The sequence below is a fragment of the Pezoporus flaviventris genome, unplaced genomic scaffold, assembly GCF_033815535.1.
Source record: "Pezoporus flaviventris isolate CSIRO_AGI_PZ_B2104156 unplaced genomic scaffold, CSIRO_AGI_Pfla_v1 ptg000213l, whole genome shotgun sequence".
Taxonomy (NCBI): Eukaryota; Metazoa; Chordata; class Aves; order Psittaciformes; family Psittacidae; genus Pezoporus; species Pezoporus flaviventris.
Genome location: NW_026892761.1, coordinates 3042065 through 3060281, shown reverse-complemented (window position 1 = coordinate 3060281; position 18217 = coordinate 3042065). Strand labels below are relative to the sequence as shown.

The window sequence follows — 18217 nt, the reverse complement described above, 5'->3', positions numbered from 1 at the left end:
CCAGAGCAGCTTGCTCCAAGCCCCATCCAACCCGGCCTTGAGCACTCCTAGGGATGGGGCAGCCACAACTTGAGCCGGGAGGGTGAGTGCTGGGGTAGCCATGGCTCTGCCCTCCCAGTGCCACCTTCCCAACCCTCCATTCATCCCAGCAGCAGCAGAAGGGCCCCCCGGGGGGGTGGCATTAGCGATGCCGCATCGCGCTGCCCCATGCCTGGCTCAGGAAACCCTTACGCCTGGCAGCGGTGGGTACCAATTCCCCCCGCAGGGACCCCGCGGCCTTCCCCGTCCCTCAGGGGATGCGCTCCGCGCTCAGCTCCCGCCCCCCCCCGCGCTACGAGCGCGGTGCGGCCCAAACCCGAGGTAAACTCCCCCCGGGAACCTCCCCTCGCTGCAGGGAAGGCGCCGGAACGGCCCCGTCCCGCCCCGCCACCCCCTCCTCCGGGCCGGCAGGAGCCGCTGCGGGCGGCGCGGCCATGGGCGAGGCGGAGGGAGGCTCGGCGGGCGCAGTGGAGAAGCCGCCGCTGTCCGCGGCCGGGCCTGGAGCCGCCGCGGCGGTCGCTGCCGCCGTTGCAGCCGCCGCCGCGGCAGCGGCCGCCGCTCCGGAGCCCGGCGTGCCCGCGGAGGAGGCGGTGGTGGTGTGGAGCCCTGAAGTGGAGGTTTGCCTCTTCCACGCCATGCTGGGCCACAAGCCCGTAGGTGAGAGCAGGCCGCGGCCTCGAGTAGCGGCGCTAGCGGGGGAGGAGAACCAGGCGCTTGGGCAAGGGGCGGTGCTTTGGGCCCGGATCCGCTGCGGCTGCCGGCCGGGGGCCCCGGGGCTTTTACCGGGCGCAGCGGGGCTTGTGGGGAAGGCGGTACCGCGGCACGGAGCCAGCCCGCCTCGCTCCCTCCGCCATCGCCTTTCGTGGCTCGCCGCCTTACTGACCTCGGCTGTCGGGCACACAGCCCCCCTAAAAGCCCTGCGGCTGTGTCAGCGGTGCCCCTGGGGCACCCTCAGCCCCTCTCCAGAGCAGCGCCTGGAATGCAGGGTGAAATGCCGGCCCCCAGAGCTCCCCGTGTTGCCACGCGTTTCTTCGATAATGTATGACCTTGTAACAATAGGATGGGGGGGGTTTATGATTCTGTGAAAGAAAGTCGCGTTAATTGCATGGAGTTCTTTCCCCAGGTGTGAATCGCCATTTCCACATGATTTGTATCCGGGATAAATTCAGTCAGAATATTGGACGGCAGATTTCATCCAAAGTGATTTGGGATCATCTGAGCACCATGTATGACATGCAAGCTCTTGTGAGTATCAAGGGTGGATGCAGCCACGTTCTTACTCCTTACAGTTTTGAGAGTTTCAGTAGGCCAAAATCACTGGGCCTGGCACACCTACTAAGAATTACGTGGTATTCAGTGAATTGATGGGGTTTTCCCCTGTTTAAAAGTACATTAGGTGGGAGACAATAAAACCAGCCCTGATCCGTGTTTTGTTCTGTTGTCCATACTGTGTTGTGACTTAGTTTATTAAAGTTGCCTACGTGCTGACCCAGCAAACGTTTGCATGGGTAACTTAAGTATCAAATAAGGAGGTTATAGTGTGTTTGCATAAGAATTTGCCCTGTTTGGTGTCCAGAAATTATCTCAAGTATCTTAACCTTAATAATCATTTTGACACCAAGAGCCTCCTGATCTCTAATGTCTGAAGTGTCCTGCTAGGAATTATTTAGCTACTAGTTGCATGTGAAATAGGACTTGAGGTTGCACTTCTAAATCCAAGTTAAATTTGTTACCAAAGTCATTCACAGAGACCTTCCTTTCCTTTCTCAGCACGAATCTGAGATTCTTCCATTCCCTAATATAGAGAAGAATTTTGCTCTTCCTGACGAAATGATTCAAGAAGTGAGAGAAGGTAAGATGTCATAGGAGTCTCTTATTCTTGGTTGCTTGGACCGGAAAGGATCGCAGTGCTTGTGCCATTCATATTCTCAGCTTCTGTGAATGGCCACTGTAGCAGACAGGCTACAGACCTTTGGATAGATGCCACACAGTATTTCTGTGTTCTTAAGTGTAATGTAGATGGGATGCTAATGTATCACAAACATGTTCTATTTATACCATTTACATTTAGCTTCTCCTGGGTATACACAAAAGGTGCTTCACTGATGTTCATTTGCAGAGTGAAAGGCAAAATGTAATTCATTGCACTGTGAAATCATCTCTCAGTAGTGTTACCTTCTTGGGATTCAACTACCTCGCTCTTCCAGATCTCTCTCACTCATGATAGGCCTGTCTGTATTGCCTAATGTAATGTGCAGCAGTTTGACAGAAGTCTTAGGCTGAGCAGTGAGAGCTGGATTTTCAAAGTTTAGCAATACGTGTGTTGCTTGGTACTGTTACCCAAGGTAGGAGCTACAAAGTTCAAGCATCACCAAAGGAGTCTGAGGGATATTTTAGACTACAGCTTCTCGATTACTAGGTTACACTAAACTCTACACTAAAAATTCAGCATAAAAATCACAGTGTAGCTAAGACACTGCAGTATGTTTTGTCTTCAGCATTTTGCTAGCTTCTTAATTTCAATGGAACTTCTTGACATGAGACACTATCTTGTTTAGTGCTTCAGTATGCCTGGGCTATATTTAATATATTTGTTAGCTGTGTTTTTCTGGCACAGTGCTGAGGAACCTTTCTAAATTACTGCGGAATGTTGCACTGAGTTAACACCATGTACATATGCTGAGGCTACTAATCCTGAAAGAGCTACGTGGTTCTTTAAGAGTCTAACCATTGCTAACAGTCCTTTCTATAGGAAAAGTAATGATAGAAGAAGAAGTAAAAGAGGAAATAAAAGAAGAGATGGAAACACATGCAGGTCCAGAAGAAGGTAAATTTGTAACTCTCTACTGTGTAATACGAGATTAAAAACCAACTGTAACTCTTGAGAAATTAATGTCAAAATGTAAATCCCAAATCCAATGTACTTTGTGATTTGTATTCAGACTTAGCATATGCTTGTGCCAAGAACTAGAGTAACTCCAGAATGCACAGAATAAGCAGTTGCCCGCATCTGATACTTTGCAAGATTTCTCCTTTGCTCCTAATTTGTGTGTGCAAAGTTGTATAGCTTTGGTTTTAATATGTACTTAACAAAACCCTGGGAGCCTGAAGTAATCGAAGGATCTCTGAAAGTGGAGACTGAAATACTCTGTGTTAGGATCTTTGTAGCCATGGGGAAAAACATGGGCCTATAAATCAAAAAAGATGCTTAAATGGGAGGGTGGGGAGAGTGGGGTTTTATCTTCTTTGCATTATCTTGCTTCTTACAAATCTAAGGCTTATTTTCCTAACACTTTGCTGTAGAACAAAGTCAAATGTGAACAAGTAGAGATCCTGCTATTTCCCTTAACAGGCCAAGCTGTTAACTATATAACTTTATAATATTTATATCACAGAATAAGTGGTGTTTTAAGATTGAGTGTAATAAAAGATTTAAGAATGTATTTTAAAAAAATATATTAAATTTCATATTCTGGGTGTTCAGCTTTAAAATCTGTAATACCAAATGTATTGACTTCTGCTGATGATAAATCTCATAGATCGGTCCTCTGTTCTGTAAGTGTTCCTCTTAAGTATTTCAAGTGCTGTTTAATTCCACTTACTGAATTTCATTTTTTGCCTGTCTTTAAAGCAAATAATAAAAGCAAAATGTGCCTTTCTTACAGATTTTTCCTTGAAATATTAAAGTCATATTTAAACGGTGGTTAATTATGCTGAGAATGGCTTGGTTTGGAAAGTTTGATGTAATATAAAGAAGTTTGATGTCACTTCTTGTTTGCCTATGTGTATGACTCTGATCTGGAATCATTACTTTGATCCTATTTCAGTTTTTGCACCCTCTGGAAGTTTAGGAAAAACAACTGAAAAACCAAGCAGCAAAGAGAAAGAGAAAACTTCATCAGATCCTGGGTCCAAAGAAGGATCTGATAAGAGGAAGCGCAACAGAGTCACTGAAAAGGTCTTAAACGCGAACAGTAATCCTTCCAGCCCCAGTGCTGCAAAGCGGCGCAGAACATGAAGCAAGCTGTGAAAGAGAGAAGTCAAAACTGGAACATGAGGAGGGAACAGTAAAAAACGAGTAGCAGGATACTCGCTACATAAACTTTTGGAGGAGGGGGAAAAAAAAAGCCAGGTATTTGAAGAGTCTGCACATTGGCTTTATAATCAGAAGACTCTGGTGTTCCTGATGTGTTCTCTGCTCAGCAGTGAGTGGCTGAGTGACAGCTACCTTCTCAGGGCACTGGGAGTGAAAGCTGGCAGTGTCCAGAGATCATGAATATGTAACAGTTCCTGTGGCTGCGTTTCAAACGGGTAACACACCCTGTATCAGCATGGTTCCTCCAGCAAGTGCTCAGTGAAACACGGAGCCTTGGTTCCTGAAAAGCAAAGGTTGTTTCTGTAAATCTGGGGTAGTTTTTCCTGCCTTTGCTTTGTTGCGCTCTTTGAATCTTACAGACCCTCTGAGGGTAACATTTGGCCATTTTACTTAATGCTAACATAGTGTTTGCATCAAATGCTTGACTTTGTTGGTTCAGTGAAACCAAAATCCTAAATCCACATAACCACTGAGTTATTCTCACTGTATTCTCTCATTCCATTTGCTGGAGGAACCTTTACTTCTTTCACCCTTAGAGATGTAACGTTTTTCAATCTTTGTAAGTTTATATTCCGAAGTGAAGTGAAAATAATGCCCCCAGATAGAATAATAACTGTCCTAAATAAAATACCCCAATGTCACCTGTAGGGGAACTGCTGAACCTGGAGGTGTTGCTTCATCCATTTATAACAGTAGAATGTAACAGAGAGGTTTGTACTTAATTATTTATTGTTTTTTTTTTAAAGCAGTTTTAGTAGATGGTAATGGAATTGGTATTCCAAAATGTTACTTTTGTTGTAAAACTTCAGAATCTTCCTGACGTTGTAATGCTTCTCTTTTATATGCTAGAATATTCAGATATGATGAAGTTCTTATTTTTGTGTTGTGCAAAGATGGACCACAGTCAACAAACGTGTTAAATGGTGAACAAAGTAGACTGACAAGTTACTGTATTTGTTTCACCATGTTAACTACCAGTTACTGAAAAGAAGAATTACTTCTTGATCCATCAGTATTGCCTTCAAAGTGAGAAACTGGGAATCTGCTAGTTTTTGCTTTGTATTCTAGGTACGTAGCCAAGTTCTGGTCTGCCTTTTTTGCTTCACTTGTTTTATATCAAGAATAAATTTGACTTGTTTTTATTTTACTAAATGGGAATTGTTGTGCAACTTGATTAAAACTTGGTCCAACTTACTTTGGAAGTTATTCAGACACCTTGTGCCTTTAGTGAAATTGGTTTTACTAACTTTACCTGGACTTACGGACTACTACCTTGTTATTTCTAGAAGAGACTTGATAATCCTTGCCTGCTGACCCTGAGAGTCAGGTCGCTCTGAGCTTCCAAACTGGAGGATGTTCTCTGTTCTGACTAGCAAGAAGCAGTTACGAAGTATGGTGTTAGGAGGTCAGAACTCTTATCAGGATGCCCAGTGTAACTGCTTACACCCTGATGCAAGCTCACTGGTTTAGGGTCTGAAGTAGTGGGGCATAAAGTTGTTCGTGTCACCAAATGAATGAAGTGCTGTGAATTCAGTGCTACACTTGGATAATACCTGCAAAATGTCCTGGGTTTAATTTTGATGTTTAAAATGAATGTATTCGGTCTGGGCAGGTTTCTAGAGGTTGTCACTTCTCCATCTACCATCAGAGTGAGTGCTGGAAGCTGAATGGTGCTGTTAAATTTTGCTGCTTCCAACGTGCTGGTTACTTTGTCCTGATCTACACAGGTATTGGCCAAAAAGTGCAGATTTTGTAGCTTACAAATCTCACAGCCTTGGGGGTAAATCCTTTGCATCCATCTAGTCGATTTATATATATATATATACACACTAATGAATCGTTTTCATAGCTAGATTTGAGCCAACATTAACATGTACTGATGCAATCCCAGAAGCACACTTGGAATTTCACGGTCAGTCCAGTGGCACAGGTATTTTAGGAATTGCTTGGTTGAGAGGTTAGGTATTGGGCAACTGCAAGTGCTTTGAGTGACCTGGGTGTTGCTGCTCGCTCCTTCCCTTCCCTGGCATCAACTCCTGGCTTCTTAGGAAGGTTGTTCTTGTATTCATTCCCCTGTGAGAGGAATATTGCCATGGAAGGAGTCAGTTTTTAATGTGTGAAGAACACCCGAGACTTGCTAAACTCCAAGGGGAAGAGGAAGCTCCAGTGTTTTGTTTCCATCAGCAATCACCCCGGGACACGCACACATAGAGCCTATTCGGGACCCCTTAGAGCTGCCCATCGCCTGGTTGTGATACAGAGGGTTGACCATTGTACAGGGGGGGTTGTACAAGGGGGTTAGAGGAATTTGTTTAAACAAAAGGACTATCTGTTGTAAATGCCTGCTAAGCAGAACAGAGACCTCCGGTCCTGTTAATAAGCAGACGCCTGAATCTAGGGGAGAAGCAGAGGATTTACGGCTGGGACACTGATCAAACTACTGATAAAGGGGAGAAGTAGAGGATTTACGGCTGGGACACTGACCAAACTCTAAGGCCACACATAAAGACTAAAAAGGTGAAAAGTGCAAGAAGAGGAAGACTCATTTACTTCATCTTGAAGACCCCTACCCAGAGGAGGAAGACTCATTTACTTCATCTTGAGACCCCTGCCCATGACCAGAGGGGGCACTGCGCAGGCGCAGAGGACCTTCTGGCTCATTATAGTACGAAGCGGGGATAGGACATGAATATGTATAGGCGTATTGTGCAACCTTATGAATATATATAACTTTAGAGAATAAATGTACAGGGAAACAACACTGAGGTACGCATGACTTTGAGGAATTATCCCCGTGCGTCTCAGCGCTGAATAAAAAGCATACCTACTTTACGACTTTAACGAGTTGTGGAGTCAATCCGCGCATCAGTTGGATGGCAAAGAGCAGGAATCCGTTTCCTGCCGGTTTTCCCTCGGGTGGACCCACGAAGGGGCTGGATCCACCACGGGCGTGAATGGAGCGGTGGCGGGCGGGCGCAGGGACCGCGCGGCGAGCCGGGAGGTGGCCAATGGGGCGCGGCGGCGCAGGAAGGAGGCGTGGCCTTCCCGCGCTTCCTTCCCTCCTGTCCCGCCCCACGTGCTCGCGCTTTGTGCCGCGCAGCTCTTTCGCTTTCCCTTTCCCGTCGCTCTTCCCTTTCCCTTTCCCTTTCCTCTTCCCGTCGCTCGGGCCGGGCTCCCATGGCGGCCAGGCACGGCTTCGGGGCGCTGGAGGACGAGGCGTGCCTCTGGGAGTACGACTCCACCTGGGAGGAGGAGGAGGAGGGCGAAGGAGAAGAGGAGGAGGAGGAGGATGGCGGCGGCGAAGGCGAGCTGGAGGCAGCAGCCGAGGAGGATCCGCAGGATGAAGGCGAGCAGTCGGCGCTGAGCTGGGCGCAGAGCTGCTGGCAGGCCCAGGTGGGTCCGGGGTCCCCGCGGTGAGGAAGCCCCTTCTGTCCGCTCCGCGGCTGTCCCGGTCCCGCTCGCTGCAGCTTTCCTCCCCTTAGTGCGCAGCAGAGGGGTCGGCACCGTCAGGGTTACAGCGACCCTCGGGATCAGCCCAGATACTCGCGTGTGCGAGTGATGCGCGCCCTGGATCCTCCCCGGCCACCCCCTCCTCTGCTGTCAGTGCATGTGGGCTACTTCTCTGCAGTTCCTAATTTGCTGTCAGGAACTGGAGCAGCTTAAATTGCTTCCAAAAAGTAAAACATTTTTTGCCCTGGCAGTGATTTATAGCGTATAATTTTGTCCTCATCTCCATGAAGCAAAGGCGACGTGACCTGAGGCCCGTTCAGAAACGAGCTCTGGGTGGTGAAGGCAGAGGTGTGATGCGACTTTATGACCCCTTAAGTTCCATTAGACCACCATGAGTTGGGTTTTAATATTTCTTTCCCCACCATTCCCTGTGATCTGGATACATTATTGCATAAATACAAGTTCTGCCCCACACCTGCCTGTTCATCGTATCCTCATGGCCTCTGGATTTGATGTTATAACATTGATGTTCTTCAGGTACTGCTTGGTGTGCAGTTCTTTGTTGGTATCTTCATCTCTGAATGGTGGCCTTTTCTATGCTCTTTGATGCCATCCATAAGAAGCCATCACATAACATGTTTTTTTTCCCTCGGGAGCATATTTAGAGCAACTCTAAAACCAAAATACCCATCAGTGTTTTAAAACCTGCAGGTATATGTGCAGCAGTTACAGTAAGTGAGGTGGTGCTGCATAATATGAACAGTTGTGGCTGAAAACAATCTTGATTTGAAATAAGAACTTGTTAGTCTTACCTGAAGTTCCTGTATTTAGCATCAGTGTGTTTGATGTGGAGTGTCAGTGATTTCTTCTACAGCATCGCTTTGGCAAATGCAAAACTTGTGTCTCTGTTCTTCAGTATTCCTTGGGTCAGTCAAAACACACTGAGTTTAGTCCTTTAACTCCTCCCCTTACGGAGAAAGGGAAACTGATCATTCACTTGAGTTTCCTTTTGGTGGCTCATCCCTATTCTTTGACTATAAGTAGGTAGATAAAGCTTTGTAAGTAATACACTTGTAAAGGAGCTTAATGTTAAGCTTTAAATTGTTTTTAATAAGCATTAAGATGTTAAAATAACCTCCCTTTAAAAAAAGTAATTCTGTGCAACACAGTATTCCAAACGCTCATGATTCCTACAAAAATACACACTCTATTCTTTGCTTTTCAACTTTGATTTTATTTGCAGCAGATGGAGATGCCCATGCGTGTCTCTGCATCTTCATGGAGCTTCCTGCAGGGAATGTAGTGAGGCCTTGGCTGTGCACCTGGGGCTGTGCAAGGTCACAGGTGTTTCAGGTGGAATAGTTGTAAAACTTACAGAAGGAGGCAGAGATTGCCTTTAAAGTGTTCTGCATTGTTTGAGGGCACACTGGCAACTTCCTTCTGTACTCTGGTGTTGTCCACGCCTGTTAATGCCTCCACAACATTCTCCTTTTTAAATGAGTTTCTTCTTCAGGTGTTTTTGTTTTCTTAGAGCTGCTTCTGGATTGTGGCCACTCTAAAAGCAAGGACCAGTTTTTCACTCCAGTGAGTGGACTCCTCAAACTTTGCCTCACAAAGGAGGATCCTTGTCCCTGAGACTTGCAGCCCTTGGAGTACTCTTCTGCATCTTTAAAGAGTTCTTCCATCAGCAATGAACACGTATTCACCTCTGTCTGACAGCGCCTGAAACATTTTTAAGGGCAGTGAGAGTGGATGCAGAAAGAAACAATAAATTCTGTGTTGTCCATTAATGCCTTTGCAACCTGCCAAAGGCTTGAATCCGTTTCCAGAAGTAGTTCCTACTTCTGCTTATATTGCACTAATTCTCGTTCTTCTCCCCTCAGCTTTCATGGTGCACTCTGTTGCTGAAGCTGCTAATGTTTTCATTCAATCCTGAGGTTAGAGGGTTTTATTGTTCTTCTTTTCACTGCGTGCTTTCAAAACCAACCCGAAGTTCTGCTTTTATCTTTGCATATCACTCGTGTTTCTCCAAATCCGCTGTGTTAGTGGACTGAAATTCCTGCAGGGGTGTCTTTTCAATTCTCTTGCGTTTTGGGGCTTTTAGTGTCTTAGGAGTGAGCATTGAGAAGCTTGGGGTTTGTGTTCATTTTATAAAGGTCTTTCTAACTTGGAAAGGGAAGGTTATGTTTCTGTGTGGCTTAAATAGGAGTTTATAGAGACCCAGAAACAGCACCTGCTTAGAGGGGGGGCTGAGCTTTGCTTTCTTTGCTTCCCCATCTTGTTCTCTTCCATGCTGAATTTCAGGCAGAATGCCTTTCCCCTGGGTCTAGCCTCTTTCCAGATAACCCATACAGCACTTTGCATCTGTCTCAGTATCTGCGCTTGCTCTGCAGCAACTCAGTTGTGTTAGCCTCTCCCACCTGACTCTGTTAGTGGATGTTATTTTAGAACATGAGGTGTAAAGAATATCTGGAAGTTTTTGCTTTTATAGCTGGGAACAAAATGTTCATGAATTCCATGTGTATCAGGATTTCATCCTTGGGGTTCAGAAGTCAACAGCATCGATGAATTTGAGTGCTGAAGCCCAGCCTCTGCTTACACTGTGAACAAAAGAATGGTATTGATCTGTTCTGGCTGAACACATTTCTTAGTCTTGTGTTGGCAGCCACTTGCTTTTTTAGCTGGGTAGCAAAGCTTTTTATAGGTGGGTGCATTCCTGCAGTCTGGGTGGGTTCTGGGGATGGACACCAGCGCTTGGATTGGGCCATGCGCCTGTGGGAAGTTCTGCCACCTATTTTGGTCTGTGTTGTCATGGATAAAGTAGAAATGGGTTGCAATACAGACAGGCAGTATTTTAGGTCATCACAAGTTACTACATTTAAAAACCAACTTGAGCTTTGTTTAATTCCTGTCCAAAAATATGGGGGAATCATAGTGTGTCTATGATTAGTAAATGTATGTTGAAAACTCTCCATTGATGGCTTCCCTCTGTGGATAAAGGTTTGATCTGCCAAATGGTGTGCGTGCTTCATGAATTAAATATTAACAACCAACAGGGCAGCAGAATGGATGACTTTATTATAAGGCATTACAAAATCTAATCCAGTTCCTGCCTTAATAATTAATGAACCAGTGATCAGTGTACACTAGAAAGCGGTTTTAAGAAGTATCTCATTAAATTAAAGAGTAACTTGCTGCTTCTTTCTTCTAAGTTTCTTAAAATGCTTGTTTTGCAAGAGCCTGCCCATCTTATTCCATTTCACAAAGACCCTGCTCTTGCTGTGAGCTGGGGTTGAACGCTCTAACTGCACTGTGCTTGGTGTTGGGAGCATTCCTGAGCAGTCTGGTTCATTGTGATGGTTCTACCTTGACAGGACACTTTAAAGCACTTTAACAGTTTGGGACAAGATGCTCCAGCACTCAGCAACATTAAACCTGTCTGTGCAGCTTGTGAAGTGTAACAAAATCTCTTATCATTGAACTGATGCACTGTAAAAATGCATTTGAAATGAAGTCATACTTGCAGCTTCTATTTCCATGGAGTTCAGAGGAAGAAATGAAGCTGTTCTTTGTGATTTCTGTCTAAATGCTACCTTCGAGATGAGCCTGGCACACATGTAGTGAGGAAGCTGACACCTAATTATCAGGTGGACGTGGCCCCACAGCTTTTTCTCTATGGCAATTTGAATTATGAATAGAATCAAGTGACTTCAGCTGTAACTAGGTAAATCTGTCACTTGGCAACTGGTAGGGACCATGTGAGTCACTGCTGTGGGTATTCTTATTTCCTTGTTTTATTAGTCAAGTTTGGTTTCGGGATGCTTCAACTAAATGCCTTTTATTTGTAGGAGCCAAAATCAAATTCGTCACCGTTGTTTCGGAGGAGTTTTCAGGTAGGCTTCACATAAAGGTTGGTTACTTGGAGACATGAGCGATGATGAAGATGATAATTGGAACAGCATTCCAGTAAAATAAATATCTCAATGTGACCATATGGCTCTGTTATTGTGCACTGTTTGGATCAGCATGATGTTGAATCAGCAAGGCTGCTCTTGACTATAGAGCAACGATGAAGAAAACTTTATTTCAACCATGTCTGCAGGGAACGAGAATCTTGAGTTTAGGGAATATTTGTACATCCTAAATTCAACAGTTTTAAAGTCTGATCTCTGTCTTGCTCAGACAGACAGACAAGCAAGACATAGTTTGTCTTGTTTTAAAACCATGGAGTTAAGGAAGAAAATGACATGTAAAATGTTGGGGATATCCAGCGAGTTCTGAGCATTTCTGTGGGAAAGCCCAACTGGGATAAAAGATGCACATAAAACATGAAGACCTTGACTAGTAAGACTAGAAAGAAAAGGAAATGTTTTGGCTAAAGGAGATAATGGGAACTTCTTGTAGTGCAAAGTTGTCTTCAGGGATGTAGAGAAAGGACTGCAGTAACAAACTGGCTGGTTTGGAGGAGTGGAAATTGATAGGCAGGGGAACATGTGCACGAGATGCCAGATTCAGGCAGTGGATTTTGTTTCTTTGGGTTTCCTTTAGAAGACAGCTTTATTCTGGATCTGTCTCTTTCTTCCAGTTCTCAGGGAGGCGCAACTGGAATGCAGCAGAAGACTTGCAGAGATACAGACATCAGTACCCGGTATGGACTAAACGATGCTCGGACTCCCTGTGGCTCTTCCTCACTGCATGTTGCCTTTAGGAACACGTTCTAGATTTTAGGGCACCTTTTAGTCTTTACGCTGACAGGCTGAGAGCCTTTAAAGGATTCATTTGTGAGGGGGAAGGGATGATGTGTATGTGGGTGCATCTGAAACAAGCTGTTACTTCCCCAAACACATTTCAAGGATTCAGCTTGAAATGTTTAGGAAGCGAGAGGGAGTGCAAGGAGGAGCACTGAGTAGGGCGGTGAATAGGGGCAGTGAATGCTGCCTTTTAAAAGTGTGCTGCTTCTTGATTTCTTGTTCTCATTGCCAGGATTTGATGGAGTCAGAAAATGAGGAGGAAGAAGAGATGCTGAACTTAAGGTTTTATAAAAACAAGACTCGCTTTTTGCCCCAGGGTGAGTGCCTTGTGTGATAACTGATGCAACCTGCTGCAGTTGGTTGAATTGATGACGGCGTAGCTTGATCCAGGTGGGACACATGCTAAAAAACCCAAACCAAACAAAGCACCACCAAAGAATCCCCCACCGGAACCAATGCACCACCAAGAATTTCCCTTTGAAAAACGTCCTTGTTCCTGCTCTGTGTTCCTTAATGTTCTGTTTGGTGGTAGAAAAGGAAGGTGTTTTTCTGGGCTTGCCTGGTTGTCTCATTGGAGAAGCCAATACCTGTATGCAAACACCTTGGATGAGTGGCTAATTGTAATTCTTATTTGGCATCATTTCGTCCTGCCTGACTTTTTCCTTTTCTGTCCAGGTTTGTTTATTGAAAATCTGCTTGAATCTTGGTGGGACAACTATGAAGTTCTGGAAGAAAACCATTCTTACATACAATGGTAAACTATCTGCATGAATATAGTGTCTGTCTTTAGCTGTGCCTCTGAAGAGTCACTTGTATCTCTATTGCTGGATTCAGCTTCCCAAAAGACCCAGAATTGCTCTTCAGTGAAACCTGAGTCCACTTTGTTTCAATTGAGTTATATTCTTCTGCAAACAATGCAGTGGAAAGCCTGAAGACACAGGTTTGCAGCGTAGCTGTGCCAGTAGATCTTGGTCATCCTTGGTTTTACAGCATGCTGCAGAACAAGAGAGATGCAGATAAGCAAAGAGCATTATCACTGGTGTAGACGATGCTTTTATGAGAGAGATTTGTCTTGCAGTGAACTATTTCTGTATCCATAAGGATGTGAGTTCTCCAAGAGATGTCTGTGATATCACAGATTCTGGAATCTTTTTAGTTTAAACAAATGGGTGCCCTGGTTGGATGTCATCTTTGCCCGTCTGCCCTGAATATTCCTTTCCCTTTAGGCTATTCCCTTTACGTGAACCTGGGATGAACTGGTATGCCAAACCACTCACCTGTCGAGAAATCCAGGTACTTAAAGCTTTTGTCTTTTGAGATCTGAAAGATAATGGGATTTTGCCTATATTTGAAGTCTATAGAGTCTTTTAAATTGCTTCCTTGGGCTGTAGTGAGAAGGGAGCTCACTTGAGCACTGTTAAGCATTCCTCTGTCTTGTGTCTGCCAGTAGCTACCCAAGCAAATTAAACACTTAGTGATATAGTAATAAAATAAGCCTTGTTTATGATTCAGGCGCAGCCTGAACTGGTGCAGGTCATCAGGGAGTTGCACCTTGTACTCATCGCCCGGTCTTGTTTTCAGGCCTTCAGGAAGTCCAAGGAAGTCATGCAAAGATTTATCCGTGCTTATCAGCTCATGCTGGGATTTTATGGAATCGCTCTGATTAACGAGGAAACCGGAGAGCTCAAGAGAGCAGAGAACTGGGCTGAACGGTTTCAGAACCTGAACCGGTGAGTGTCTGTCTATGCTGCTGCTCATTACTGCAGGCAGGCTCTTGGAGGAGAAAAAGGAAGTGGAGAAAACCCTCAGCCTTTGAGGAATGGAGGCTTTTACTGATAGGAAAGTTAGCCAGTTAAAGTCTTTTTAACTTGGCTCAGCCTCTGCAGGTCATCATGCTCTCGGTGACTTTAAGTGACAAGTATAATAAGTAAACCAGCTGAGCCTGGTGTGTTCTTTTCCATCCGGTGCAGCTGTTAACAGCAGGCATCCTTCATGCTGCTCTGGCTGAAATACAAAGTACAGACTTGGAGATGTTAACATTTGCTCTAGCAGAGCTTATGTTTTAAACCATATTTTAAGCAGGAATCAATGAGACATTGTCACAGGTAGGCAAATTGCCTTTGTTAGCATTTGGTTAAACTACAAAATGGGAGTGTTTCCATCTGCTTCCCTGCTTGCTTATAAAGATGCCTTAATGTGTGGAAGATGCTTGGAGTCCTCGGTTGAAAAGTGCTCTTTGACTTGATGGCAATGGTTTTATATGCTTGCAGGTCTCATCATAGACATAGCAGTGACCTCCATATTCTAGTGCCTCTCGTGATATTAAAAAGGGCTAAAAGGGCTGGGCATGCTCACAGAATTAAAACCAATTGCCTGCAGAGTCACTGTCAGGGACAGGATTGGGCTGCATGGACCTGTGTGTATCTGACCAATATGGTAGCTGTCATCTACTGATGCAGAAAGCCAGAACTGACTGCTGAGGTTGATCACCTCAACTACATGGAAAGAAGGTGCTGCTGAAGGCAGACAGCAGCAGTAGGTGCTTTAAAAGTAAACCCACCTGTGCTCCCATCTGCATTGTCAAATAGGCTGTAATAGAGGATGGTCAGTAATGCCCTGAATGTTTTGCAGATAGCCTCAAGGTTCATACTGACTTGTAAGGCTTTCTCTTAACAGCTTTGCTTCTCCGTTTCGTTCAGGTTCAGCCACAACAATTTGCGGATTACTCGCATCCTGAAGTGCCTGGGGGAGATGGGATATGAACATTATCAAGTGCACTTGGTAAAGTTTTTCCTAACAGAAACTCTTGTTAAGGAGACGTTACCAAATGTCAAGAGAAGTGCCTTGGATTACTTCCTGTTCACCATCCGGAGCAAACAGAAGAGGAGAGAACTGGTCCACTACGCTTGGCAACACTTCAGACCTCGAGACAGCTTCGTGTGGGGGCCACACCACAAACTCTTGAAGTACAGACCCCGCTCTGCCAAGTCACAACTGCAGCAAAAGGCTGAAGATAAACAGGAAACTCCTGGTAGAAAATGTGATGGTTCTGTGGATCATCAGAGCCAGTCTTCAGAGGAAGAGCAGGAGGCTGGAGATGCTGCAAGGTTGGAGGCTGGAGATGCTGCAAGCTTGCATCCGGAAGTGAATGATAAAGATGTAAAAAAGAAGAAAAGTGAATGTCCTTTGAAAGGAGGAGGTGATGAGGAGGCGAAAGAAGCTTCATTTACCCAGCAGGAGGAGGAGGATTTAAACAGTGAGGCTGAAGAAGTGCAGGGTGCAGCAGAGAATGATTGCACAAAGGAGAGCAAGAAGAGAAAACTGGATGCAAATAGGGTAGATGCTAACAGTGGACCATTGAAAAGCCCCACTGATATTGAAAACATTTCCCATAACCTGGGAGAATGCGCAATTGATGCAGAAATCCCCTCCTCAGCTCCACTCATAGAAGCAGAAGAGGACAAGGAAACACTGAAGGAAGAGAATGCAAGCACCAAAGACCCAGCAGCACCAGAGAGCACTGATGCTGCTGTGAAACGGAGGAAAGTAGATAAAAGAACAATGAGAAACAGACCATGCAACTTGGCCATAAACCTGAACATGGGGATCAAGTCAAATCCATCAGTTGCAAACGCTGAGGCTGAAAATGACAGTGAGAAAATTGCAGCTGTGGATGTGGTGAGTGAGAGGAGCGGTGGTGATGCAAATAGTGGGGCCGTGGGACCCCCAGTCGATTTCAGGCTGCCCAAGTCTGGCTGGACTTCTCCAATAAGTGATGGCTTGGAGGCGAGTGGAGACCGAGTCAGAGCAAGGAGTGATGAGCATCACTGCAACAGCACATTCCTGCAAGGGGAAAGTGAGGTATATGGGGTAGAACAGCATCAGAAGGCAGAAAATGCGAGTGAAAAAGAGCAAGCAGAAGTCACAGGCAAGAAACATCCTCCAGAGAGTCTTAAGCAGAGCATTGCATCCCCTTGTCCTGAAGAAGACAGTACTGAGGTTGCAACACACGAACGGGAAAGCTCTGAGTGTGCAGCAGAACCCGCTGAGGAGCTGGTAGCAGCAAGTGACACCAGCATGGGAAGCACTTGAGCAAGCAAAGATGGCACTGCCCTAACTGCTAGGAGCCAGCTTGTGGTTTGGATAGCAGAAGTAGACAGAAGAATAAACTTCCTTTGGCTGATCCAGGCTAGACCCTGTCTGACTTGCACTCTTCAACTCTTTTTTAATCATCTGTAGTGATTTCACTGAGATCCAGTCCTTGGCTGCCCTAGAGAGGAAAACTGATTTAGTCACTCCCTGACCAGCTGTGTGCTGTTCCTGGTTTTTGTCTGATTTTCAGGACTATCTTGGAGCAACAGGGATTTTTGCACTTTGATTCTGGTACGCCCCCTCTTAAAGAGGCAGGGAGAACTGCTCTGTTCCCTTGTTTGAACTGGTCAAGTTCTTCTTAAATACACGGTGTTCAGTGTAAGACAGCATGACCTAACTTGCCAAAACTTTCTATTACCCTGTAATTTCTATTTGTTATTTTGGACGGCTGTACCTTCCCAGGGGGTTTATTCCTGGCAAAGGTGCAGTTTCCCCCAAAGAGAAGGGTAGATATATATATATATATATATATATGCATTTCACATCATGTAAGAGTACTGTTGCCTCTTCTCTGATAAAGAAAGTGGGTTTGACTTTAGGCTGGGATAAAATGCATAGGCAAAACTGCTCTCTGACCAGTATGAAACCTCAAAGAGGTACTGTTCTCTAGGGTGCAAAGTTCCCTTTACCACCGCTGAAGTGGCTTTGTAGTGCTTGTTGGAGTCAAGTATGGATTGTCTACTGGCTTCTAAGAGGAGAACCTTCAGACTTTGCATAGAGCTTTCTATTTATGTCCAGTGTTGGTTCAAAGCTCTTTCTTCTCCAGCTGCCAAAACAGAACACAATATTTGTCACTGCATTTTTCAGACTTTGCTGTTAAGTTGCAGTGGTCTGTTGGGGATTTATCTCTTCTCTGCATGCTGTCAGATGTGTTGGATTTAACCCGGTTCCTGGGAAGGGCAGGATTGTTTTACCATTAGTGATCAGTGGGGCATGTTGGAGTGCAACGTGTCTGCAAACCACTGGGCTTTGTGGGGCAGATAATCGAAGCTTTAATTGCAGGGGGGGGTGCTTGTCTGCTTCATTTATTTACAGCCCTCAAGGCTTTACCCTCAGACCTTGCCAGCTATTTGCCTGCCTTAATGTTCCTGACCTCCCTGTTAGCTGCTCTGCCTGACTTACACAGCCCTCAGCTGAGTCTGAAGGAGCACTAAACTATTTAGCACTTTTGCTCCTAGAGGTTTACAACAGGGGACCTGTTTCGTGAAGCAGAGGAAGCCATTCCCAACAGCCAAAAGGTCTGGACTTGTTTGCTCGGATGGTTTGGTTTAGTTCTGGGGGTTTTAGGTGCTGTTTGTTTTGTGCAGGAGGTGGCTAAAGGTTTGCCTGCATTTGCAGGGGGAAGATGCAGTAGTCTGTGCAATGCTGATGTTTTCCCTCTCTGCTACAGCTCTTAAGAAGCTTCCTCTTTGAAAGAGCTTGATCTGTGACTTGTCTTCCCAGATTAGTGGGTACTGATCCAGCATGCCATGTGCAAGTCTGCAAGCCTAAGATCTAATGTTCATGGTCACACACATGCTGGAAAAAGGCTTTAATGTTTTTAAAGTACTACTTCTTATGAACAGGTGGAGTTACAAGGCCAGTGAGAATACACTGAACTACAGATACAGATACTTGAAGGTGTTGAGTGAGAAGTCGTTCATAAAAGATTCATGACAAAATTGTTAATTGTGGCTTTTGTACAGATTTATAGTCATTTTCTTATTTAATGAAGTTTTCATTGTGAATA

The 18217-nt window shown here is 45.1% G+C and overlaps 2 protein-coding genes across 6 annotated transcripts; both read left to right on the top strand.

Moving 5' to 3' along the window:
- The first annotated feature begins 458 nt into the window (after positions 1-458).
- MRGBP (MRG domain binding protein) lies at positions 459-5329 on the top strand. Of its 2 annotated transcripts, XM_061441324.1 has the most exons (6): positions 536-554; positions 606-696; positions 1163-1284; positions 1810-1891; positions 2792-2866; positions 3867-5329. In XM_061441324.1, exons 2-6 carry the CDS (start codon positions 675-677, stop codon positions 4055-4057), a joined length of 492 nt encoding a protein of 163 aa, XP_061297308.1. In that variant the 5' UTR covers positions 536-554; positions 606-674; the 3' UTR covers positions 4058-5329. The 2 variants fall into 2 exon arrangements, with proteins under 2 accessions (XP_061297307.1, XP_061297308.1); XM_061441323.1 differs by having other exon boundaries at positions 459-696.
- Positions 5330-7188: 1859 nt separating this feature from the next.
- OGFR (opioid growth factor receptor) lies at positions 7189-16810 on the top strand. 4 transcript variants are annotated; one of them, XM_061441687.1, is made up of 9 exons: positions 7189-7528; positions 9469-9522; positions 11434-11478; positions 12171-12233; positions 12569-12653; positions 13012-13090; positions 13563-13629; positions 13918-14066; positions 15036-16810. In XM_061441687.1, exons 1-9 carry the CDS (start codon positions 7313-7315, stop codon positions 16426-16428), a joined length of 2151 nt encoding a protein of 716 aa, XP_061297671.1. In that variant the 5' UTR covers positions 7189-7312; the 3' UTR covers positions 16429-16810. The 4 variants fall into 4 exon arrangements, with proteins under 4 accessions (XP_061297671.1, XP_061297672.1, XP_061297673.1 ...); XM_061441690.1 differs by having other exon boundaries at positions 7414-7528; positions 9119-9522; XM_061441688.1 differs by lacking the exon at positions 9469-9522 and having other exon boundaries at positions 7190-7528.
- Positions 16811-18217: the final 1407 nt, after the last annotated feature.

What these genes read in the sequence shown, in the direction of transcription:
- OGFR (XM_061441687.1), top strand. Translation starts at nt 7,313, where the DNA reads ATGGCGGCCAGGCACGGCTTCGGGGCGCTGGAGGACGAGGCGTGCCTC. An exon ending in GACTCGCTTTTTGCCCCAGG is followed by an intron (nt 12,654 to 13,011) that starts GTGAGTGCCTTG and finishes TTTTCTGTCCAG; the next exon opens with GTTTGTTTATTGAAAATCTG. An exon ending in AACCATTCTTACATACAATG is followed by an intron (nt 13,091 to 13,562) that starts GTAAACTATCTG and finishes CTTTCCCTTTAG; the next exon opens with GCTATTCCCTTTACGTGAAC.
- MRGBP (XM_061441323.1), top strand. Translation starts at nt 474, where the DNA reads ATGGGCGAGGCGGAGGGAGGCTCGGCGGGCGCAGTGGAGAAGCCGCCG. An exon ending in TGTATGACATGCAAGCTCTT is followed by an intron (nt 1,285 to 1,809) that starts GTGAGTATCAAG and finishes TTCCTTTCTCAG; the next exon opens with CACGAATCTGAGATTCTTCC. An exon ending in ACATGCAGGTCCAGAAGAAG is followed by an intron (nt 2,867 to 3,866) that starts GTAAATTTGTAA and finishes ATCCTATTTCAG; the next exon opens with TTTTTGCACCCTCTGGAAGT.